At 40.3% G+C, this 21,514-nt stretch overlaps 1 protein-coding gene across 5 annotated transcripts in view; it reads left to right on the plus strand.

Annotated features, from left to right (window-relative positions):
• The window catches only part of TENM1 (teneurin transmembrane protein 1), a 324,284-nt gene that overhangs the window by 192,598 nt on the left and 110,172 nt on the right, over positions 1-21,514 (plus strand). For 4 of the 5 annotated variants that reach the window (XM_039348752.1, XM_039348748.1, XM_039348751.1 and 1 more), the window contains exons 5-7: positions 1,026-1,264; positions 13,700-13,852; positions 18,637-18,842. In XM_039348752.1, the coding sequence (XP_039204686.1) occupies positions 1,026-1,264; positions 13,700-13,852; positions 18,637-18,842 (598 nt within the window). The remainder of the gene's footprint in view (positions 1-1,025; positions 1,265-13,699; positions 13,853-18,636; positions 18,843-21,514) is intronic. The other variant, XM_039348750.1, reaches the window with a different exon arrangement.

Raw genomic sequence — 21,514 nt, forward strand, 5'->3', positions numbered from 1 at the left:
CATAGGCTGCCGCTTATGTTTATTAAAATATGCATAATGAATGGGGAAGAGTGTGTTTTATACTTTAAAAAATGCAATCAGAAACAGATTTCTCTGGTAGTAAGCTCTATTGAGTGGAATTAAATTAACTATTAAGGGAACATGTCTAGGAAGGTGCAGTTAATCTCATCTCGTAGCATTCTCTCTATGGGAAACCATTTGAACTGTGCAATGTATTTCCAGCACCATGGACAGCAAACTGGACCTAGTGACATCATCATTTAAATCAGTGTTTCTCAACCTTGACAATTTTAAGGCATGTGGACTTCAACTCCCAGAATTCCACTGCTGGCTGTGGAATTCTGGGAGTTGAAGTCCACATGCCTTAAAATTGTCAAGGTTGAGAAACATTGATTTAAATGCTGTGCTTATGAACATGCATCTGCCTATCTGATTTGCATACCTAAGTCACAGCATTTGCACAATGAGGTTAATACACAAATTATATTGGGTCTATGACAATTCGCCACCATGGCCAGCTCACCCACAGGACAACTCGCCATGGCCGACTTGCCACAGCCAACTCACCCACAGGACAACTCACTAATATTAGTTACACTAATATCAAAGAAATGGTGGAATAGAATCATTAAAGAAAGGATGCAAAAGGAGGGAAAGAATGAAATGTGAATGGCATTTTTTTTTTAAAAAAAATGAGATTTTAAATAATTAAATAGAATCGTTAAATTGTCCTGCTGTGAGTTGTTGCATGATAAGTTGGCTGTGGTGAGTTGTCCAGTGATTAGTTGGCCGTGGTGAGTTGGTCATGATGAGTTGTCCAGTGGTGAGTTGGCCATGGTGAGTTGTCCAGTGGTGAGTTGGCCATGGTGAGTTGGCCGGAGCGAGTTGGCTATGGCAAGTTGTCCCATTCTGCATTTCATTGTTGGCCCTTTCTGCAAACGCCCCCAGTATTTGTTCTGCCTTCCTCAATCTGCAAGTGAATCTGGTTTTTCCAACTTAGCCCTTTGTCTTCTTTATTTACCTAGGCATTTCCTGTTTAAACATGGCTCTGGATCTTCAGCTATCTTCAGCGCTGCCAGCCAGAACTATCCTCTGACTTCTAATACAGTTTACTCACCACCTCCCAGACCACTTCCTAGAACGACTTTTTCGCGACCGGCTTTCGCTTTTAACAAGCCTTATAGATGTTGCAACTGGAAGTGCACCGCCTTGAGTGCTACAGCAATCACAGTCACACTGGCATTGTTGCTGGCTTACGTTATTGGTAAGTCCTGTTTCGCTTTATTGCACCTCTCCTTCCCACTTCTGTTGCTGAGATTTGGAGGAAAGAATTAGATGTTTAGCTCATTGTTCAGAAGCAAATCTTATCAATAATCGATAATGCAGTTGCGAAGTTTTTCTTGCATTTATTGTTCCTTTTGCTTTAATGAGAGCTCCCAAACTGTTTGTGTACTGATATAAATGTTATGTCCCTAATTGTATGTGGCCTTAGCACAGAGGTCCCCAACCTTTTGGGCACCAGGGACCAGTTCCCTGCAGAGAGGTTTTTCCACGATTGGAGGAGGCATGGTTTTGTGTGTTGCCTGCATTCCACGGATGGGGCTTTGCTTGTTTGTGCGGATCAGTTTCTGGCATGCTGCAACCCAGTACTGGTTCACGGCCCAGGGTTTGGGGACCCCTGCCTTAGGAGACAGGTCAAAGAGATACAGCCAGTGGGATGGTCATATAAAAGTCAATTTAACCCACATCAGGAATCTGGACAGAGGAAAAAACTCAGAGGACACCCTCCCTAGTTTCTTGGGATGTATAGGGGACAAGGGGAAAAGAAGCAGGAAGTCCTCAACTTACAACAGTTCATTTAGTGACCATTCAAATTTACAATGGCACTGAATAAAGTGACTTATGACTGTTTTTCACACTTACGACCAGGGTAGCATCCCCATGGTCACGCGATTTACCTTTGGATGCTTGACAACTGGTTCATATTTACGACGGTTGCAGTGTCCTGGGATCATGTGATCCCCTTTTGCAACCTTCTGATAAGCAAAGACGATGGGAAATCCAGTTTCACTTAACAACTGTGTTACTAATTTAACAACTTCAATGGTTCATTTAATAAATGTGACAAGAGAAGTAAATTGGAGCAAAACTCAACAACATAAATTTTGGGCTCAATTGTGGTCGTAAGTCGAGGACTACCTGTACTTGCAGACTTGCAAGGTCAATGTTACTTTGTGAGGTAGGCCAGAGAAAAGACACAGCTGAATGAGCTAATTATACTTTATATAAAGTTGTAAGGTTACAATAACAGAATCTTGTAAGTCAGAACGGACATTCCCCCCCCCCAACTCTTTTACAGGAAAATTCCAGAATTTGTGTTTGATTATAAATTGTTTAACATTCAATAACCTAGTAGATATTTTTTTTTAAAAAAAAAAAGAATAGGGTCTACAGCCAAGGACCAATCAATAAAACAAATACAAGGGCAGGGAAAAGCAATGATCTAAACATATGTCAGGTCAAATATAGGCTTATATGTTGCAATTAGCATTACTGTTCTTTCTGCATTTTATTGACCGATCTTACGCTGACTCCAAGACCCTTTGTAGGAAGTATGAGTTTACACTAACAAGTAAGCAAAATCAATCCAAAATGTGCTCTCTTTATGCAGAGAGTACACAAGCTGCCTTCAAGAGTTCACATATATGTGATATCTACATGTACTCTCAAGAGTCTTCTCAACACCACAGTTCAAGAAAAGAGTATTCACTCTCAGTTCCGCTAGAAAGGGAATTTGGTGTTGAAGAAGACTCTTTTTTTTTTAATTGAAAATTTTTAAAAGTTTTACAAATAAACAACAAAAACAAAACAAAACAACCCTCGCCCAATCCCTCCCAAACCCACCCCTCCCTCCCCCTTCCCCGAGCTTCCCAGAACTGAATATAGGCCCATTTAAAAATTTTTTAAAAAAAACTAAACAATTTTTCACAACTTATAAAATAATTAATAATAAAATATTTATGATATAAGCATTAAAAAAATACTTAAAAAAGAGAGAGAAAAGAGAGGAAAGAGAGAAAGAAAGAAGAAGAAAAAGAAAGAAAGATAAAAGATAAAAGAAAAAGAGAGGAAAGAAAACAAAAGACGGAAAAAGAAAAAAATATAAAATATCAAAAAAAAATGTTTTAATAAAAGTTATAAAAAAGCTAAATGGTATTTTTCCATATCCAAATTATATTGTATAAAATTTATCCATTTTTCCCATACAACAAAAAATTTCTCTTGAGATTGCTCCTTTAAAAAAGCCGAAATCTTTGCCATTTCCGCCAAATAAGAAACTTTATAAAACCACTCTTGTAAGGTAGGCAAAGATTCCTTCTTCCAATACTGTCCTACTAACAGCCTTGCGGCTGTAATCAAATTTAACATCAATACAACTTCCTTAGCATCACAATCAAGTGTTGAAGAAGACTCTTGAGAGCCCCTTGGACTGCAAGGAGATCAAATCAGTCCATCCTAAATCCTAAAGGAACTCAATCAACCCTGCTGGTCCTTTGGAAGGACAGATATTGAAGCCAGGAGAAGAGAAGGCTCATTGGAAAAGACCCTGATGTTGGGAAAGACTGAAGGGAAAAATAGAAGGGGATGGCAGAGGATGAGATGGTTAGATAGTGTCATCAACACAGGGTGCATGAATTTGGGCAAGCTCAGAGAGACAGTGGAGGACAGGGGGGAGGGGCTGGCATGCTATGGCCATGGGATCATGAACAGTCAAACATGACTTAGCTACTGAATATCAACAGCAACGCTTGTCTTGACAATCTTCACGAACAGATGGGAAGGCCTACAGCTATAGAAGTCAATTCATACAGTGCTGAATCCTAAACATTTACCAAGAACGGTGGTGAGAACGAGAAAGGGAAGAGAGTGCTGAAGGATGTTCACTCATCCTCATTCCATTTGGTTGAAAAGGCCAAATGCACATAGACTGTCTGAAGAATAATCAATTCCCTTGATTATTTTTAACGAGTAGCCCTTCAATTGGATGCTACAAATAGCTGTCGCCTTACAGGGCAAGGTTCCAATTAAGGTCCAATTTACTAAAATACTTTGGGCACCATAAAGAAACTGTGGCCAACTTTTTAATGGTTTCAGAAATCTCTAGGTAGCAAAAGATTTTCTTGCAAAAAAAAAAAAAGTCAATACAGAACTTGGCAGACACCAAACAAGCGACTTTTTTTTTTAAAAAAAGAAAGTCTTTCCAATCTGCCAATTATTTTCTGTATGTTTCTCACTATTTTAATTAGACTCCCATTGTGGCTGTTATTAATAGCGTCAGTATTATCTTTATCTTGGTTCATATACTTTAAAAGAAACTAGCCAAGATTTTGTAGTTTTTAATATTAAATCTTTCGCTTCCACTATTCCAGAGAACAAATCCTCATTAACACAACTTGCAGCATTACGGATGAAACGGGGAGGATGAAAAAGGGAGTTGTGCTGTGTGAGACATATACTGTCTACCACACCAAAGAGTTTGTTTATCTAACTTTGATATACTTAACATTGATCCATTACTGTGTTTTCTTACACAGTTTTAGGTCAGTCTTTTCAGAGGTTGATCTCAAAATCACCTGATAGGTTTGGCAAATAAAAAGGGTGCTATTTTGTCTACATGACGTTAGGAGGCTATTTATTTTATTGAATAAATTTATATCCTGTTCCAATTCAACAGATTGATTTGGGAGGGAATGTCACATAAACCAAGCAATGAAAGCAGAACAAATAACTATGTAATGAAATTGTCTCTGGAAAGTACCCAAAGCCCCAATTGCTGGGTGGAAAAGGAATCATCACTGCTTTAATTCATTCTTTAGAAATTAAGGGTGACAATGAAACGAAAGAAGGTTATTTTCAGGTGCAAAAAGTTAAGAGAATTTATTGCTTGTGCCTATACACAAGAACCTAATTGACTAATGAGCAGCACTAAATTGGCACTAAATAATGGTCAACAGAATTCAAGGGAGACTGGACTTAAATTGCTTGCAGCAATGCAGTGATTCTAGGCTGAGTGTCCTCTTGACTCCTCCCCCAGGCTCTCCCTCTTCTAAATGAACTGCTGTTCATTACATGACTACAGGTAGTAACCATGGAGAAGGAGGGCACCTCAGGATTATGCAGGCAGGATTTGATCCAGCCGAAAATCTTTTCAGTTCTATTTACATTGTCAAAGTTGCTTCCACTGGCATTGTTTTCCCCCTCTTGATTACAAGTTTGTGGGTGATGTTCATTGAAGGTACAACAGGGGGAAATGGTGAACCCTCCTATAATAATAATAATTTTTAAAAACCCTTTGTCCTTTCCCCTCAACTCTAGACAGGTTCTTAAAAGTATTTAAGAAGCTTCAAGTGTCAGAATTAGGGAAAAAAACCATACACAAGATGTCTGCATATATTTTACAAATGGGTCTCTTGTTCAATTGAACTGCAGGGATAAATGAAGAGTAGATAGTTAAATCCTGACATTCACAGAGGGGGATATTTTTCTTTTGTTTGGGCAGAGCAAAAGCCAAAATTGTATATCGGTGATTAAAGTCAAATATGTAAGGATCAGGCAAAATATGGCATATAATCCCTACATAGCCTTACATATAATTTTAGTCCATTTGAATCCCATAATTGAGGATGGATTTCTTCAGCTGAAACCAAACTTTTTATCCAAACTCTTCATGAAAGGGAAAAGGGAAGAGGGGGGAAAGGCAATTTGACATCTTCACAAGCTTCCTTGTTCTGTTTGGTTAACACCTCATTTGATTAGAATGTTTGATCTAATCTGACGTTACTTCTCTATACTTTAAATCCTTTTCATGCGTCTGTCTTGTGGGCGAAGGAAATTTATCTCTTCTTTTGTGGAAATCTTTTAAATGATTTCTCTCTCTGAATTTAACCCCATCTTAAAAATCTGCCTTGGCTCAGAGCAGCAGTGCCCAGCTAGATAAGGGAAATGCCATCTTCCAAGGCTTTTGGTTAATCAAATCCATCTGAACCGGTCGATCAGTTGATCTTGAATGACTGATCAGTTAGGTGCATTAACGTGCATTATGTAGATTAACATAATCAAAGTTTGCAAATGAAAGAAGGGCTTCCTTTTCTCATTTCTTTTTTTATGCATGATCAATGGCGCTTTCCCTAAGATGGTACCTCTTTGGACTCTTTAAGTTTAAATATTTGTATTAAAAAATAATATTAGAGCTGAAAACCTCTTCTTCTGTTGACAGGCGGAAGCTCCTCTTAATATTTTTGACTCTGAAGTCGTAACAAACAGGGTTGTAATGCAAAATGGAAAGGGCTGGGATTTGGGGGGGGGAGAGGTACTTTGATATTATTCTATATTACCCTTATTTATTTTTATTTATTATGATTACACTTGTATGCCACCTATCCTGTATTATTATTATTTGTTTATTTTTATTTATTATTAAAGTTATATGCCAGCCATCTTGTTATTTGGGGTGACCCTAGATGTGAGTGTGTGGCTTACGGTGCAGGTTATGACAGCGGGAAATCATGGCAAAAGTTTTCTACATCTGTAATTAAAGGGGGCTCAAAAGGACTCAGATTTCCTACCCATGAAATAAGACAGCCAGTGTGGTCTAATAGTGAAGCTGCTAGACTAAGAGTTGAGAGACCTGAGTTCTAGTATTCAACCATGGAAGATCCCTGGATGGCTTTGAATCAGACACTGTCAGGTGTAAGAAATCAGGAACGAGTTTATTCCATGCTATCTCTAAACAAGAATTTGAACTGCTAACTATCAAAGCAAATTGGCAGTAGATAAGAGTCAAGAGAATTCAAGGAGGGCTGGACTTAGAACTCTTGTTGACACGAAGGGAGACTAATGACATGTTTGACCCCTCCTTCAGGCTCAGCCTGGTCATCTCGTACAACCTCCTCTCAATCCAAGAGCCATTATGATGTCATGTTGAAGGTACTAGAATAGGAATGGGGAGATCCTGGTTCTGGACCCCACTTAGCCGTGGAGGCTTCATGAGAGACTTCTCTCTCCATCCAGTATTCCTCTAGAAGGTGAAATTCAGGCAAAAGAACAACAGGGACTTGTCTATAAGCTGCCTTGAGTTCTTCATGGAAAGGTGAGGTACAAATTTAACAAATAAATAAAGGCAGCAATTCTTTCATATTGGGAAGCAAACCTGATGGAATCCATGGAAATTGATTTCAGAACAAAGTGGCATATCCAATCAGATTTAAGGATCAGGAAAGAGAGAGAGAGAGAAAGAAAAGAATGAAAGCAAAAAACATAGCTGCTATCATTAAATATCTCTTAAGTATATATCATTAATCCTTGTCCTTTGTATTTCTTTCTTTCTTTCTCTTTCTCTTCCTCCTCAATTCTTTCCCACCATTTTAGCTTTTAGGACCTCATCCTAATTTGATATTTCCCAATTATATTTCCTAAAGTTATGGGAAATTTAACTTTAGACTGACCAAACCAATCCATGAAAACAAAACAACCGAAAAACAACCCAACCCAGATTTGTAAACACTTCATTCTGGTTGTGTTTCCTTTATTCACCTGAAGGAGAAGCCATCTGGGGTTGATAAATATATATCGTAGAGGCTGTTGTTATTCAGTTTAGAGATCCACCATGGGGAATTTCCTTGTGTTTCAGCCAAGCGTTATATTTCGTTCTCTGCCAAACTTTTCAAAGTAGGAGTTGACAGGCTGTGCCGACACAGAAGGTAGATAAGAATAAATTCAATTTCATCATTGGCTTTGTAGCAGATGTTGGGTTAATCCAGTTTATGAAATGTAATCTGCAAAAACATGCAAGCATCCATTCAAAACTAAAATCCTTTTCAACCAACCCTTTCCCCAAGTATATCGCTCACAATGTTAAGAGAAATAACCTATTATCTAGACATGATAAGGGAGGGAATGATTAAAATAGAGAGAATGCCAGCTAGCACCACTTTTCTTAAATTGTCAAGATGTAGTGCTGTCAATTCCAACTGCATTCCTCTCTCATGTTAAAGGCAACACAAACTAAAATAACAGGTAGCATGTAAATCTAGCATCTAATTTCTTTATTTCAGTAGTGAAGAAATTACTGAAAAAAACTTGGGCCTGGTTTTGGTTTATTTTATTATTTTATTTTATTATTTTATTTTATGTTATTTTATTATTTATTATTTAATTTTATTATTATTTTATTTTATTATTTTGCATTATTCAGCCATTGTGCCAGTCTTCACATTTGAGGGGGGGGGGGCTTTAATGGTTCAGATTAGAAACAGTTGCCTCCTGAAAAAGCATCTTTGGGACAACAGTGAGTCTTGCAGGTGTCTTTGACCACATCTGGTAGGATCAGCCACATTTCCAAGTTTTAATCTTGTGGGGAGACAGGACTTTTTAAATTCTTTCCTGAATCTCATGCCATTTCCCTTTCTGAGCTGACCTTCTAATTCTGTAAAGACAATTTTCCTCACGTGATGCTCTCTAGATGAGATTGGATTGCAAATCTTAGAATTCCCTGTAACCCTTCACCTCAGCGTCTAGTATAATGTTATATTATAATTGTAGACCTCCGTACGACATAAACTATTGCTACTTTTTTTTCCCAAAGCAAGCACGCATGTCACAATCTGTCCAAGGTTAATTGGGAGACTATGAAGGGGAAGCTGTTTTTAACCAATCTGTTGTTTTCTCATCAGATCCATGTGGTTTCACACTGTTGGTGTCCATTTCATTTCAGTGGAGCTATTCAGAAAACCAAACCAATAGATAACATAGGCTTATTTTTTGTTTGATGAACAGCTTTATTATGTAATCGGATGCCCGTTGAAAAGGACAAAGTGGGAAAAGTGCCATCTTATCAGGGGAACAAAATATCTGAATAAAAACAGAAAACGATTATGAAGGGAAACAATTTGAGACCACGCAAGCTCCAAATACATCCAAGAACGAAATGGTAGAGATAAGTAAAAGAGATCAGTAAAAATGGTAGAGATAAGTTTTTTTTATTGAAAAACTGAAGGCACCACACTCCCAAGAACTGCTGTGTAAAATAGCACAAAAAGCCGTATAGAAAGAACAACTAGCCATACTTAATGCAAAAAAAAAAGAGAGAAGAAGAATATAGGATACTTGAGTCATCCTTTTTATACTTCAACAGAACTGCTAAAAATATTAATAGAAATAAGGGCAACTGTTAAAGTCACACTTGTGTTAGTTAAAAAAATGGGATTCTTGAATTAGCAAAGAACAGATCTGTTTTCTAAAGTAGAGCTGGGAAGGGGGGGGTAACTGTTTATTTCTGCCAACATAAAACTACTATAGCTTCTGGGGCATGCCAGAGTCTGGGTGTATATCACAACCATGTATGTATCACAATTTCTGGTGGCTTTTAATATATTCCAGTATTCCTATGCTGGAATCAGCTACACAATCCCCAACCATCTTGGAATAAAAGCCTCCAAAATTTCATCAGACTAAAGGATATAGCTATAGTATGATTTTGCTATTTTCTGGTGGGTTTTTGGGGGGGCAGGGGAGGGGCTTTTTGAATTGCCCTGAATGGCAAAGAGTTGTGCAGTAGAATAAATCCATATACTGTACACTGTTTGCTTTTAGATCCTGTTATTACAATAAGCATTTTTGTAAAATTTATTCTTGGTTTGGGCTCTTGAATTTTCCTTGCTAAAGCAAATTTATACACATTAACAGTTAAATTGTTAGATCCTTAACCTGAACCGCTTTCCGATTTCCAGGTTTGTCCGTTATTTTTATCCAAGAAAATGTGTGTACTGTGTTCACCCTTCCCAGATAAACCAGGCTGGAAGCACAACTGGCTGAGCTATGTCTACTTTACTGTAAGGCTTGTCGGTAGGCAAGATCAGGGCCATCCATTAAGTTCCAATTAAACTGATGTATTGCTCATTCCTATGCACAAAAATCTAGTCAACTAATGGTGAGCAGTATTTTGGCTCTAGATAAGGACTAACGGAGGGGTTGGACTTAGGTCTCTAGTGGGAACGTAGAGATTCCAGGCTGATTCCTCTCTTGACTCCACCCCCAGGCTCCTTCTCTTCCGGGCTACATTAACAGAATCTTGCAAATCTGAAGACACAAACTTCCATCTCCACTTTTAGATGCTTGATCCATGAGGGCAGATCCCTCCTAAGTATCTTTCTCTGACTGTTAAGTGTCTGTGGTCTCCTGCTTCTCTTATCTGATTGTTTCCTAGGCAGCGTCTCCTGTCCCCTGTCTTCAAGGTTATCCGTGCGTTCCATTACACTGTAGGGTATCATACAGCAATGCAAAAAGCGTCATTCTGGCTTTCTAATTTTATGGCAAACAGCCTTTGCAGCACTGTGATGCTTCAGACCAGGAGATGTTTTTTGCATCCATTTCCTTTCTGCTTAGCCATTCTGGGGAAATCGTTTGTGCAAATCGCTTCTTTCTCCCTGCTTCCTATTTATTCAGAGGAATGCCACGGGGATATTTAGAGGAGGAGCAGCCAGTCTCTTGGGAATTACCAGGAATGGATTGGTGGCTTTGTCACATGTCAAAGTATCTGAAATAATGCAAGATTAACATTGGAAACTTGGAATTCATCAGCTTTGAAGCGCTGGGTTAATTTGCTGAAGAAACACAAGGTTTTTGTCTGCGTGCCTTTTTAAAAAAGGCTCCCTAATCCTGCATTAATTCTGACTATTTTATTCTCCAGAGTTGCTTCTAATCCCCTAGAATATCTTACCACCTTTTTTTACAAGGCAAAAAGGAATTTTTTAAAAAATATATGTAGAGTAATTGTATAAATTCCAATTATTTCATTTTTGGTTTAATTGCATTTGAATCAAATATATTTATTTACATGTTAATAATAACAACAATAACAACAACAACAATAATAATAATAGTAATAATAATAATAATAATAATAATAATAATAATAATAATAATAATAATAATAGTAAAGTTGGAAGGGACCTTGGAGGTCATCTAGTCCAACCCCCTGCTCGGGCAGGAAACCCTACACCATTTCGGACAAATGGCTGTCCAGTCTATTCTTAAAAACTTCCAGTGTTGGAGCATTTACTGCTTCTGGAGGCAAGCTGTTCCACTGATTAATTGTTCTCACTGTCAGGAAGTTTCTCCTTAGTTCTAGGTTGCTTCTCTCCTTGCTTAGTTTCCACCCGTTGCTTCTTGTCCTGCCTTCAGGCACTTTGGAGAACAGCTTGACTCCCTCTTCTTTGTGGCACTCCCTCAGATACTGGAAGACTGCTATCATGTCCCCCCTCATCCTTCTCTTCGTTAAACTAGACATACCAAATTCCAGCAGCCGTTCCTTATATGTTTTAGCCTCCAGTCCCCTAAAAGCTCAGGTCCACCTGTGCAGGTCCAATTAAACTGATTTATTGCTAATCATGCTTATGCATGGGATTCCTCTCAGCTAGCACCTGCTTAGCACCTGCTTGGCCTTAGATAAGGGTCAATGGGATTCAAGGGGGATTGGACTTAGTTCGCTTGTGGCTACGTAGGGATTCTAGGTTGATCCCTCTTTTGACTCCACCCTCAGGTTCTGCCACTCCTTCTCCTACATTGCATGACTTATTTAAAAAGACAAAAGATAAACAAAGGTGGTAGGGGCAACTTCAGTACTCATTCTAGAAAGTATGGGTGAGGGGTGAGTTATGACTATTCATATCCAGCATAGCAACTGTATCTTCTTTTATATCAGCTATTCTATGACATCACCCGCCACTCACATTGTGAATTCCAGCTAACATCTGTAGCTCCAGAGAGTATTACTTACATATTTTAAAAAACACAACAGTGCTTCATCTGTCCACTAGTTGTTGGTTTCACAGGAATCACTTTGTTATTATCTTGCCTGGCCCCTTATTGAGGCAATTTTAGCCCTTCTTCTGGATTGCTACCCAGAGTCCAGAGATGGGTGACCATGTAAATTGCATAAATAAAGTGCAATAAAATAGATCAATCTGAATTTGAGCTAGGAAGGTGGGCCTGGAATATAAGGTGGAAGAAAATTGCATTATGGCGAAGCACCTGCCAGAACGTCTTCATAACAACAACAACAACAACAACAACAACAACAACAATAATAATAATAATAATAATAATAATAAACCCTTTATTATCAAAGTATAACATGTATACAGTGAAATTGGCTGAGCCTCCCTCTGTGCCCCCCCCCCTCACCACAAACTCACGGTGACTACAAACCCCCAACTTATTTCACCCTGTGAACTAATTGCACATCACGCCGATCTCACGAATCTGTCATGCATAAAGTTATAAAGTTATGTCCCATTCAGAAGCCTGGCCGTCCATGGCTAAAAGCTGTTCTTCAGCCTGTTGGTGCAACTTATACCCAGTTGACTCCTATTCACTAAGGAATTGTAGCTATGGATGCACCGGTCTCAGCACAAAAGAGGACGGCACCTGGAAAGCTAGAAATAATGGGAATAATTTTCATAAACATGCACTCTCGGCGTGTTGGGAAAATATAGTGTGGCTCCTTTCCTTTTTTACGTTTCTTCATTCTGACAGTATACTCCAAGATTCTCCTCTGTATGCTTCTCTAGGGCTATGTTCGCACATTATATTAAACCATGGATTATTTAATTAGGAACGGTTGCATTTCTTATGATTGTGTCCTTGGATAGATTTGTGCAAAAATTGTGATTTGTCTATCAGAATAATTGATTTCATGCTCTGAGCTGGGCTCACCCTAGGTAGAACTCATCTCCTGTGCAGGAGAAGTGCCAGATTTTAATGATGCAAAATTGAGGAGCGATGCGTCTCTTTTCGTTTTTACTTTCTGTGCAGTCTTTCTCTCCCAAAGCCATTGTCCTTTGAATAGCAGGCATTCCCGCTAACTGCTGAATAAAATTCATCATCCAGCATTGGCTGAGCTCCAAATGAAAATGAGGAAACTAATTACACATTTAGTTTAAGGTGAAATTAGCATACTTGGAATTTCAATTTCTTATAAACAGAGGGATGGGATAATTGACTTCTTCAAAGCTTTCTGCTATCTTATTCTGGGGGGTAATGAAGGTGGGCATAAATTAATAAACTGAATATCTTTTCCTCTCTCCTCTCTCTCTCCATCCCTCTCTCTCTCTCTCTCTCTCTCTCTCTCTCCCTCCCTCCCTCCCTCCTTTCTTTCTTTCCTCCCTCCTTCCTATCCTCCCTCCTTTCCTCCTTCCCTTCCTCCCTCCTTTCTGTCTTTCTCTCTCTTTCTCTTTCTTTCCTTCCTTCTTCCCTCTTTCCCTTCCTCCCTCCTACCCTCCTTCCCTTCCTAACTCCTTTCTCTTCCTTCTTTCCTTCCTTCCTTTCTTTCTTTTTTCTTCTTTCTTTCTTTCCTCCTTCCTTCCCCTCCTACCTTTCTTTCTTTCTTTCTTTTTTCCCTCCTTCCCTTCCTCCCTCCTTTCTTTCTTTCTTTCTTTCTTTCTTTCTTTCCTTCCTTTTTTCCTTCCCTCCCTCCTTCCCTTCCTACCTCTTACCCTCCTTCCATTCCTACCTCCTTTCTCTTCTTTCTTTCTTTTTCTTTCTTTCTTTCTTTCTTCCCTCCTTCCCTTCCTCCCTCCTCTTTCTTTCTTTCTTTCTTTCTTTCTTTCTTTCTTTCTTTCTTTCTTTCTCTCGTTAACAGCAGTACATTTATGTGGCCTGACTTGGCAGTTGCAGCCAGTTGATGGACAGCTTTATGAAAACGGACTCAGTAAAGGAAACAGACTCACAGAATCTGTGGATACAACATATGCTCCCATTGGAGGGAAAGTGTCAGATAAAACAGAAAGGAAAGGTATCTCGTTTTCTAGCTTTTTTCAACAAGTGTATAAATTATCATGCTCTGATGTCGCAGACAAGACCAGAAGTCTGAATGGTTTTGTGTAGTCAGGGCATGCAATTAACCCAATTGACCTGCATGTTCCCCAAGTTAATATTACTGATTTGTTTATTAGATTTTTATCCCATGTTTATTACTTTGTATTGTAAGTCAAGGTGGTGAACATACCTAATGCTCTTTCTTCCTCCTATTTTACACCCAGCAGCAATCTTGTGAGGTGGGTTAGATTGAGAGAGTGACATCATCTCCTGGTGAGCTTTCATACCTAGGGTGGGACTTGCACTGGAGTCTCCTGGTGATTGACTCAAAGCCATCTAGTCAGCTTTTTTGTCTAAGGTAGGACTAGAACTCACCATCTCCCAGTGACTGGCCCAACATTCCTCATTCACCTTCTATGCCTCAGGCAGAACCAGAACTCAACACCTCCCAGTTTTTGACTTAGTATCTTAACCATTAGGCCAACCTGATTCTTGTATTGCGCTATATTGTAAGGGTAGAGCAGTGTTAGTCTATTTTAACCAAAAAAGTCAAGAATCAGGGTGTGCCCAACACATTTTTCTAAAAGATTTAAGCTTTTTTAACTACAGCTCGCTTCATCTGATGCATGATATCCCAGAAGATTGGGTTTCCTAAGTCCTACTATATTCCTTCTAATACATGATTTAACAGGGTCTCATTTTGGCTTGGTGGTAAGAATGCCGTCACTGTTATTCTAAGGATTTTTGCATAAATCTGAAGGCTGGAAACAGATCAGATCAGATGTGATTTCACATTAAATGGCTTAAAACACGTACAAAAACACAGAGAAATCAATGAGGCAAATAGAGATGAGAAGAAATGGGGCAAGGCAATATATATGAGAACACTGCTGCTACTTGATTCAGATTTGACTTAAGCACGTTTGGACCGAATCTCCTAATTGAATTGACTTTTTGAATCAGATAAAAAAAAAGTGCAATTGAATCAGTTAATTCTGCATCAGGATGATTCTTAATCTGTCTCTCCCCAGTACTACATCAAATACCTTAACCCAGACATGTCAAACACAAGGCCCGGGGGCCGGATGCGGCCCGCGACATGATTTCATGTGGCCCATGAAGCCATCCTGGAAACAGTGAGGGAACGGCCCCACTGCCTTGGCCCTGGCCCAGGCTGGGCGGGAGCCAATGTACAATTTTGTGGTGGCCATCTATGCTGAAATGCATTTAGTCTTAGCTCCACAAGGCCGTCCGGAAACAGCGAGGAACCAGCCCCTGCCGTGTCGGCCCCGCCCCCTGGGTGCATGTTGGGGAGGGTTCACCCTTTGTGAGGAATGAAGAAATGCACCATGCCTTGATGCTTGCCCCGGTCCCACCCCCTTCTACCAGAGACCCTCGGATCTGTCCCACTCCTGACCAGGCCCCCACAGGCACCCTTGACGCGAACGATGCAGAGCTGGCCATGCCCCCCCAGTAGCCACACCCACTTCATCCATGCCCACCCAGTAGGCCGCACCCATCCTGGCCACACACACCCGTCCCCCTGAGGGCAACTGCAATGTTGATGAGGCCCTCAATGAAATTGAGTTTGACACCCCTGTCTTAACCAGTACATCCTATAGATTTTCTGGACCAGTTTTGGATTGAAAACAAATACTCAAAGATCCTTTTATTCCTCCCAGCTCTCATCCCATTGGAGGAAAATAAATGTTGATTCTGAAATATTTTTTTTAAAGAAAAAACGTCTTAGAAGAAAGCCCTACCCAACGACGTGGAAGGGAATGTGACTCAGAACAGGAAATACAGATAGTCCTCAATTTTGGATCCCAAAATTTAAGCTGCTAAGTGAGACATTTGTTAAGTGCCCCACCTTTCTTGCCACAGTTGTTAAGAGACTCACTGCAGTTGTTCAGTTAGTAACACGGTTGTTAAGTGAATCTGGCTTCCCCATTGGCTTTGCTTGTCAGAAGGTCCACAAAAGGGGATCACGTGACCCCAGGACACTGCAACGGTCATAAATATGAGACAGTGGCCAAGCATTGAAATGTTGATCATGTGACCATAGGGATGCTGCAATGGTCATAAGTGTGAAAAATGGTTATAAGTCACTTTTTTCCAACGGTCATTAAACAAACTGCTGTAAGTCAAGGACTATCTGTACATTTTGGCCTTTCATTGCAGCACAGCAAAACATAGTATGAAAGAGTCGGTATGGAGTAATTCTGCCAAGAAAGAAAATTTCTATAATGGGATTGTGTCACGCTGAAATTACATCTCCCAGTATAATTTGGCATATGTACCCAAACATGTTTATTCATTTCCCTGAAGACTGGGTTGTGCCCTTTTTGAAAAATGACAAAACAGCTACCATCCCATTTAAAAGCCATCCACCTGGACCGACGTTACATTCGATTTAAAAATATGGCTTTGACTTTAGAGTTCCTGCTTTGTACCCAGACAGTATAATCAGTATGATAACGACGCTGTGTCAATGTCAGGAAAATGTTTTTAAATATCCACTTGGCCTATTGGGCATAGGCTTATAAACAGTTTCAGACAATATCTGAAAAGTCTTGTCATCTTCCAGATTAAATTCTCTGAAGAGAAACCCCGAAGTAATTTCAGGCAGCGCTTAGGAGAAAAAGAAACGGTTTACAAGCTGCTACTCTTAAAAATAAGCAACAGCCTAAAAGAGATGGGCTTAGCCAATTCTTTTGGACCTTAAATTCAGCCACCTAAATGTATCTACACAACTTAGGTGCTTGAACTAATCTTTGTTCTGTGCTCATAAATAGTTATCCTAAAAGAAACCAAACCTTTGGAACAGTGTTTCTCAACCTTGACCATTTTAAGGCATGTGGACTTCAACTCCCAGAATTCCACAGCCAGCATTGCTGGCTGTGGAATTCTGGGAGTTGAAGTCCACATGCCTTAAAATGGTCAAGGTTGAGAAACACTGCTTTGGAAGGACAGATTTTGAAACTGAAGCTCAAATGCTTTGGCCACCAAATGAGAAGAAAGATGGGGAAGATGCTGGAGAAGATGGAAGGCAAAAGGACAAGGGGACGGCAGAGGATGAGATGGTTAGATAGTATCATTGGTGCAACGAACATAAATTTGGGCAAGCTCTGGAAGAGGGGAGGACAAGGGAGCCTGGGATACTGAGGTCCGCGGGGTTGTGAAGAGTTGTACATGACAACAGTATAAATGGTTCCTTCTATGGGGTCCTTGGTGTTCTCTGAGCTTAGTTATTTTCCTGCAGAGGTTTCATTACCCAGCTAGATAACATCATCAGTAGGGTTTGCTCTCTGTTTATGTGCAAGTTCCTTCCCTACCATCACTTCCCACTTCTCTGCTACTTTAGCAGAAGCAACATTCCCCAGGAAATGCCCTAAAGCTGCCAAACTCTGATTTTGAGACGAGAAATTAGAAGAGCCTATATTTTGCAGGTTGCTAATTATGCCCAAGGAATAAAAAAAAAACAAATTGTTTCCCAAAATGTATCTTCTTTGTTTATTTACAATATTAATCAATGGATGTGTTCAATCCCTTTCTCCCTCTTTTTTCCTTTTTTTCTTTGCTTCTTTTTGTTTCAAAAAGAAACAAATAACCCCAGAACCAAGCTGGGTCAAGAGTGTGATGTGGAGGAAAAGAAGTATAAAGCTTAGAGATGTGTGGGTATGAGAAGCATTATAGAAATGTGTTAAATATATAAATAAGAAGGCATTTGTGGAGCCCAATGAAGTGATTAACACCTATGTAGTGCTAAAAATCCTTTGTTCTTGTTTAATCTCTATGGAGTAATGTCAGAACTCCCAATGCTAGCTCAGCTGTGCTGTTGTGAAATGAGACTTTTGCCCAGGAATGAAAAAAAAGAAAGGAGAGAGAGAGAGAGAGAGAGAGAAGGAAACGAAAGAAGAGAAAGAAAGAAAAAGAAAGAAGAAAGGAAGGAAGGAAAGGAAAAAAGAGAAAAAGAAAGAAAGAAAAAGAAAGAAAGAAAGAAAGAAAGAAAGAAAGAAAGAAAGAAAGAAAGAAAGAAAGAAAGAAAGAAAGAAAGAAAGAAAGAGGTCCATTTGTGCAATACACGATCTTATGTTTGCTGCTCCCTGAGTTTGGTTGTTTTCTTGCAGACACTTCAGTACTCAAACTATCTAGTATCATCAGTCTAGCATCATCTAGTATCATCAGTCTGATGATGTTACCTAGTTGGGTAATGAAACGTCTGCAAGAAAACAACCAAGCTCAGAGAGCACCAAAGATGTAAAGGAGATGTTATTCTCCTTTAAGGATCTTCTCTTTCCAAGCACCGATAATATTCAAAGCTATCCATTAGGGTCCCCAGTCCCTGGGCTGTGGCCCACAGCGAGACATGGCCTAATCGGAAACGGGCCACACAAGAGGCAGACCTGGCACCCGGAGGTCCACTCCACTCCCACGCGTGGCACCCCAAAGGCTTCTCTTCTCTCTTGCGTGAGTGGAGCTGTGTGCGCACCTGTGCACACCGGCCCACCGCTCGCATAGCCAGGTTCCCCTCTTTTCCCCACCCCAGCCGGGTTGCCCAGCCGCAAAGGTTTGGGACTGCTTCTTCGGGCCCCAAAGATTCCTCCAGCTACCTGGGGTTTCATAGGATATGCTTCCAGTGCGTTTTCCCTTCAGAAGCAAATTTGTCTTGAATTGCAGGCTGCTCACTTTATAAATGCCTTTGAAAAGCATGTTCTCTTCGTAATTTTCCTCTTTTGCCCTTTTTTTTTTTTTTTGGAGATATAGTATTTCAGAAAGGACAGGCCATAGACACGGGAGAAATTGAAATTGGAGATCAGGTGATGCAGACCATCCCGCCAGGCCTCTTTTGGCGGTTCCAGATCACGATCCATCATCCGTTGTACTTGAAATTTAATGTCTCTCTGGCAAAGGATTCTCTGCTTGGGATTTATGGCAGACGCAATATTCCTCCCACTCACACCCAGGTATTTTAATTTTCTCTTACGTTTTTAAAAAGCTAGCTATTTCACAGCACATTGTGCTCTCTCCGAAAAGAGAGTGGGGTTCACTCTTAAATGGCTCATTCAAGAACAACCTTGCTTTTCACTGTCTTCTGAACTAATGGGGGTCTTTTTTAAAAAAAATTCTTCTTACCTAGCAATTAAGAATTTTTCTTCATTTTATGTAAGCATGCAGAGGGCGGGGGGAAGAATTTTGCCAGCGCCATGAAACGGAGGAAATGTTCCAACTATAATTTTATTGTAACAGTAGATAGTCGTTTGATTTTGAATTTCAATTCAGAATAGAGCTGGAAGGGACCTTGGAGGTCTTCTAGTCCAACCCCCTGCTCAAGCAGGAGACCCTATACCAGTGGTGGCGAACCTATGGCGCGGGTGCCAGAGGCGGCACTCAGAGCCCTCTCGGTGGGCATGCGCGCCGTCGCCCCAGTCCTAGGCCTTCAGCTGGGTTTTATAAAACCTTTTTGCTTTAGGCTTCCGCCGCCGTGTTAAAAAAAAAAAAGGTTCAATCAGTCAATTTCACCTTGTGGGGAAAAAAAAGATCTTGCAAAGTTGGAATTGATTGATTGAACTTTTTAGTCCCACCCAGTCTGCCGTTACTACCGTAGCCATGCCCACCCAATAGGCCACACCCACCCAGCACCCGACGATGCATAAGTGGGTTTGGGGTTGCAGTTTAGGCACTCGGTCTCTAAAAGGTTCGCCATCACTGCCTTACACCATTTCAGGCAAGTAGCTGTCCAGTTTCTTCTTAAAAAACCTCCAGTGATGGAGCAGTCACAACTTCTGGAGGCAAGTTGTTCCCTGGTTAATTGTTCTCACTGTCAGGAAGTTTCTCCTTGATTCCAGGTTCCTTCTCTCCTTAATTAGTTTCCATCCATTGTTTCTTGTCCTGCCCTCTGCTGCCTTGGAGAATAATTTGACCCCCCTCTTCTTTGGGTCAGCCCCTCAAATACTGAAATACTGCTATCATGTCATCCCTAGCCCTTCTTTTCTCTAGATTAGCCATAGTAATTAGTAATAGTAGTAAAGTTGGAAGGGACCTTGGAGGTCATCTAGTCCAACCCCCTGCTCAGGCAGGAAACCCTACACCATTTCGGACAAATGGCTGTCCAGTCTCGTCTTAAAAACTTCCAATGTTGGAGCATTTACTGCTTCTGGAGGCAGGCTGTTCCACTGATTAATTGTTCTCACTGTCAGGAAATTTCTCCGTAGTTCTAGGTTGCTTCTAGGTTGCATTAGTCTATCGCTAATCTAGAGAAAAGTCTAAAGAAACAAAATGTTGCCCCCATATTTAGAATACCTTATCATAGTTATTACTACCTGCTGGGGTGAATTGCAAACCATCCCAGAAGCATCTACAACCTGACTGTTGTCTTTTGTTGGTGTATAAATCTTTTCCAGACAGTGAATCATCCTCATTTAATTAACACCTTTTGACAGCTTTTTGAAGGAATATCTCATAGCACTGAACAGAAAAAGAGATTCGCCTTTGTTGTTTTCTTTAGCAATAAAGGATAAAGATTCATACCCGTCTTTAGATTTGAACTCTCTGAGGGAACTGTCTTCGCTGAACATACACATTTATTTTTGTGTCTTCATAAATAAATAGTTTCCATTTTGTCCCCCCAGCTGCTTCTCCACGACAATATGCTCTTCTGCCTTTTGAATAGTCTGTGCGTATGGGAAAAATCACTTGGTGGAAATTGTTAATTGGCAATGCTTTTGTTCTTACAAAAGCCATGGAATGACAACAGTGATCAGGGAACATTTAACCGCATACCAGCTTTGTGCAAGTTTCCCCAAATATGATTTTAAAATGATATGGCACGGCTTTCCATGTTTCATTTCTGAGTTAGCAAGTAACAGAGGAGGCAAAGCTTCTGCTTGACTTAATCTATTTTTAGAAAAGCAACAAATGAAACAAAAATGGGGGACATTGTAAATTGTCTTTGCTAATTCCTCTCACTTTTCCCTTCATCCCAGCCCTTTGGATGAAATGATAAGCAGTCCAGTGTTCCATAAGTGTTGTGGAATTTTGGTCATGGATTGTTATGCAAGCAATATTTACCAATTAACATCTGGCTGTTGCACTCTCTGATGTCTTTTCTGGACTACAGTTTCTCAAAGAGAAATGCAAAGTTTCCATGATGTTCTTGAACCGAAAGCCTTCAGCATGGAAAGTTCAGGGCTTTACTTCCTTCTAAGATAAGGGAGCAAATCAAAGTGGTTTATCACAGTCCTAAGGCCATATACAGGTAGTTCTTAGGTTTTAACCCTTAAGGGGAATGGGAATTTCTGAACCAAACAGCAAGCTTCAGTGAGCTGGAAGCTGCTGGACCTTCGTGAGTCTTTGCAGGAATAAGGTTGGGCCAAGTGAGCAGAAGACCTGCAGGTCTTGTTAGTATTGGACTCCCGTCCACTTCTCACTGAAGCTCTTTGAAACTTTACTGTACAGAATAGATCTGGAAGGGACCTTGGAAGCTCAAGCAGGAGACCCTATACCAGGGATGGTGAACCTTTTAGAGACCGAGTGCCCGAAAACCAGCCCCACCCCCCACCCCCGCCTGCCCTTACTCCACCCCCCACTCCGCCCCAGCCTGCCCTTCCTCACCCATCCACAGGGTCATCCACTGACT

This window comes from Crotalus tigris, unplaced genomic scaffold (assembly GCF_016545835.1).
Source record: "Crotalus tigris isolate CLP2741 ecotype Arizona unplaced genomic scaffold, ASM1654583v1 scf7180000018172.2679963, whole genome shotgun sequence".
Lineage (NCBI taxonomy): Eukaryota > Metazoa > Chordata > Lepidosauria > Squamata > Viperidae > Crotalus > Crotalus tigris.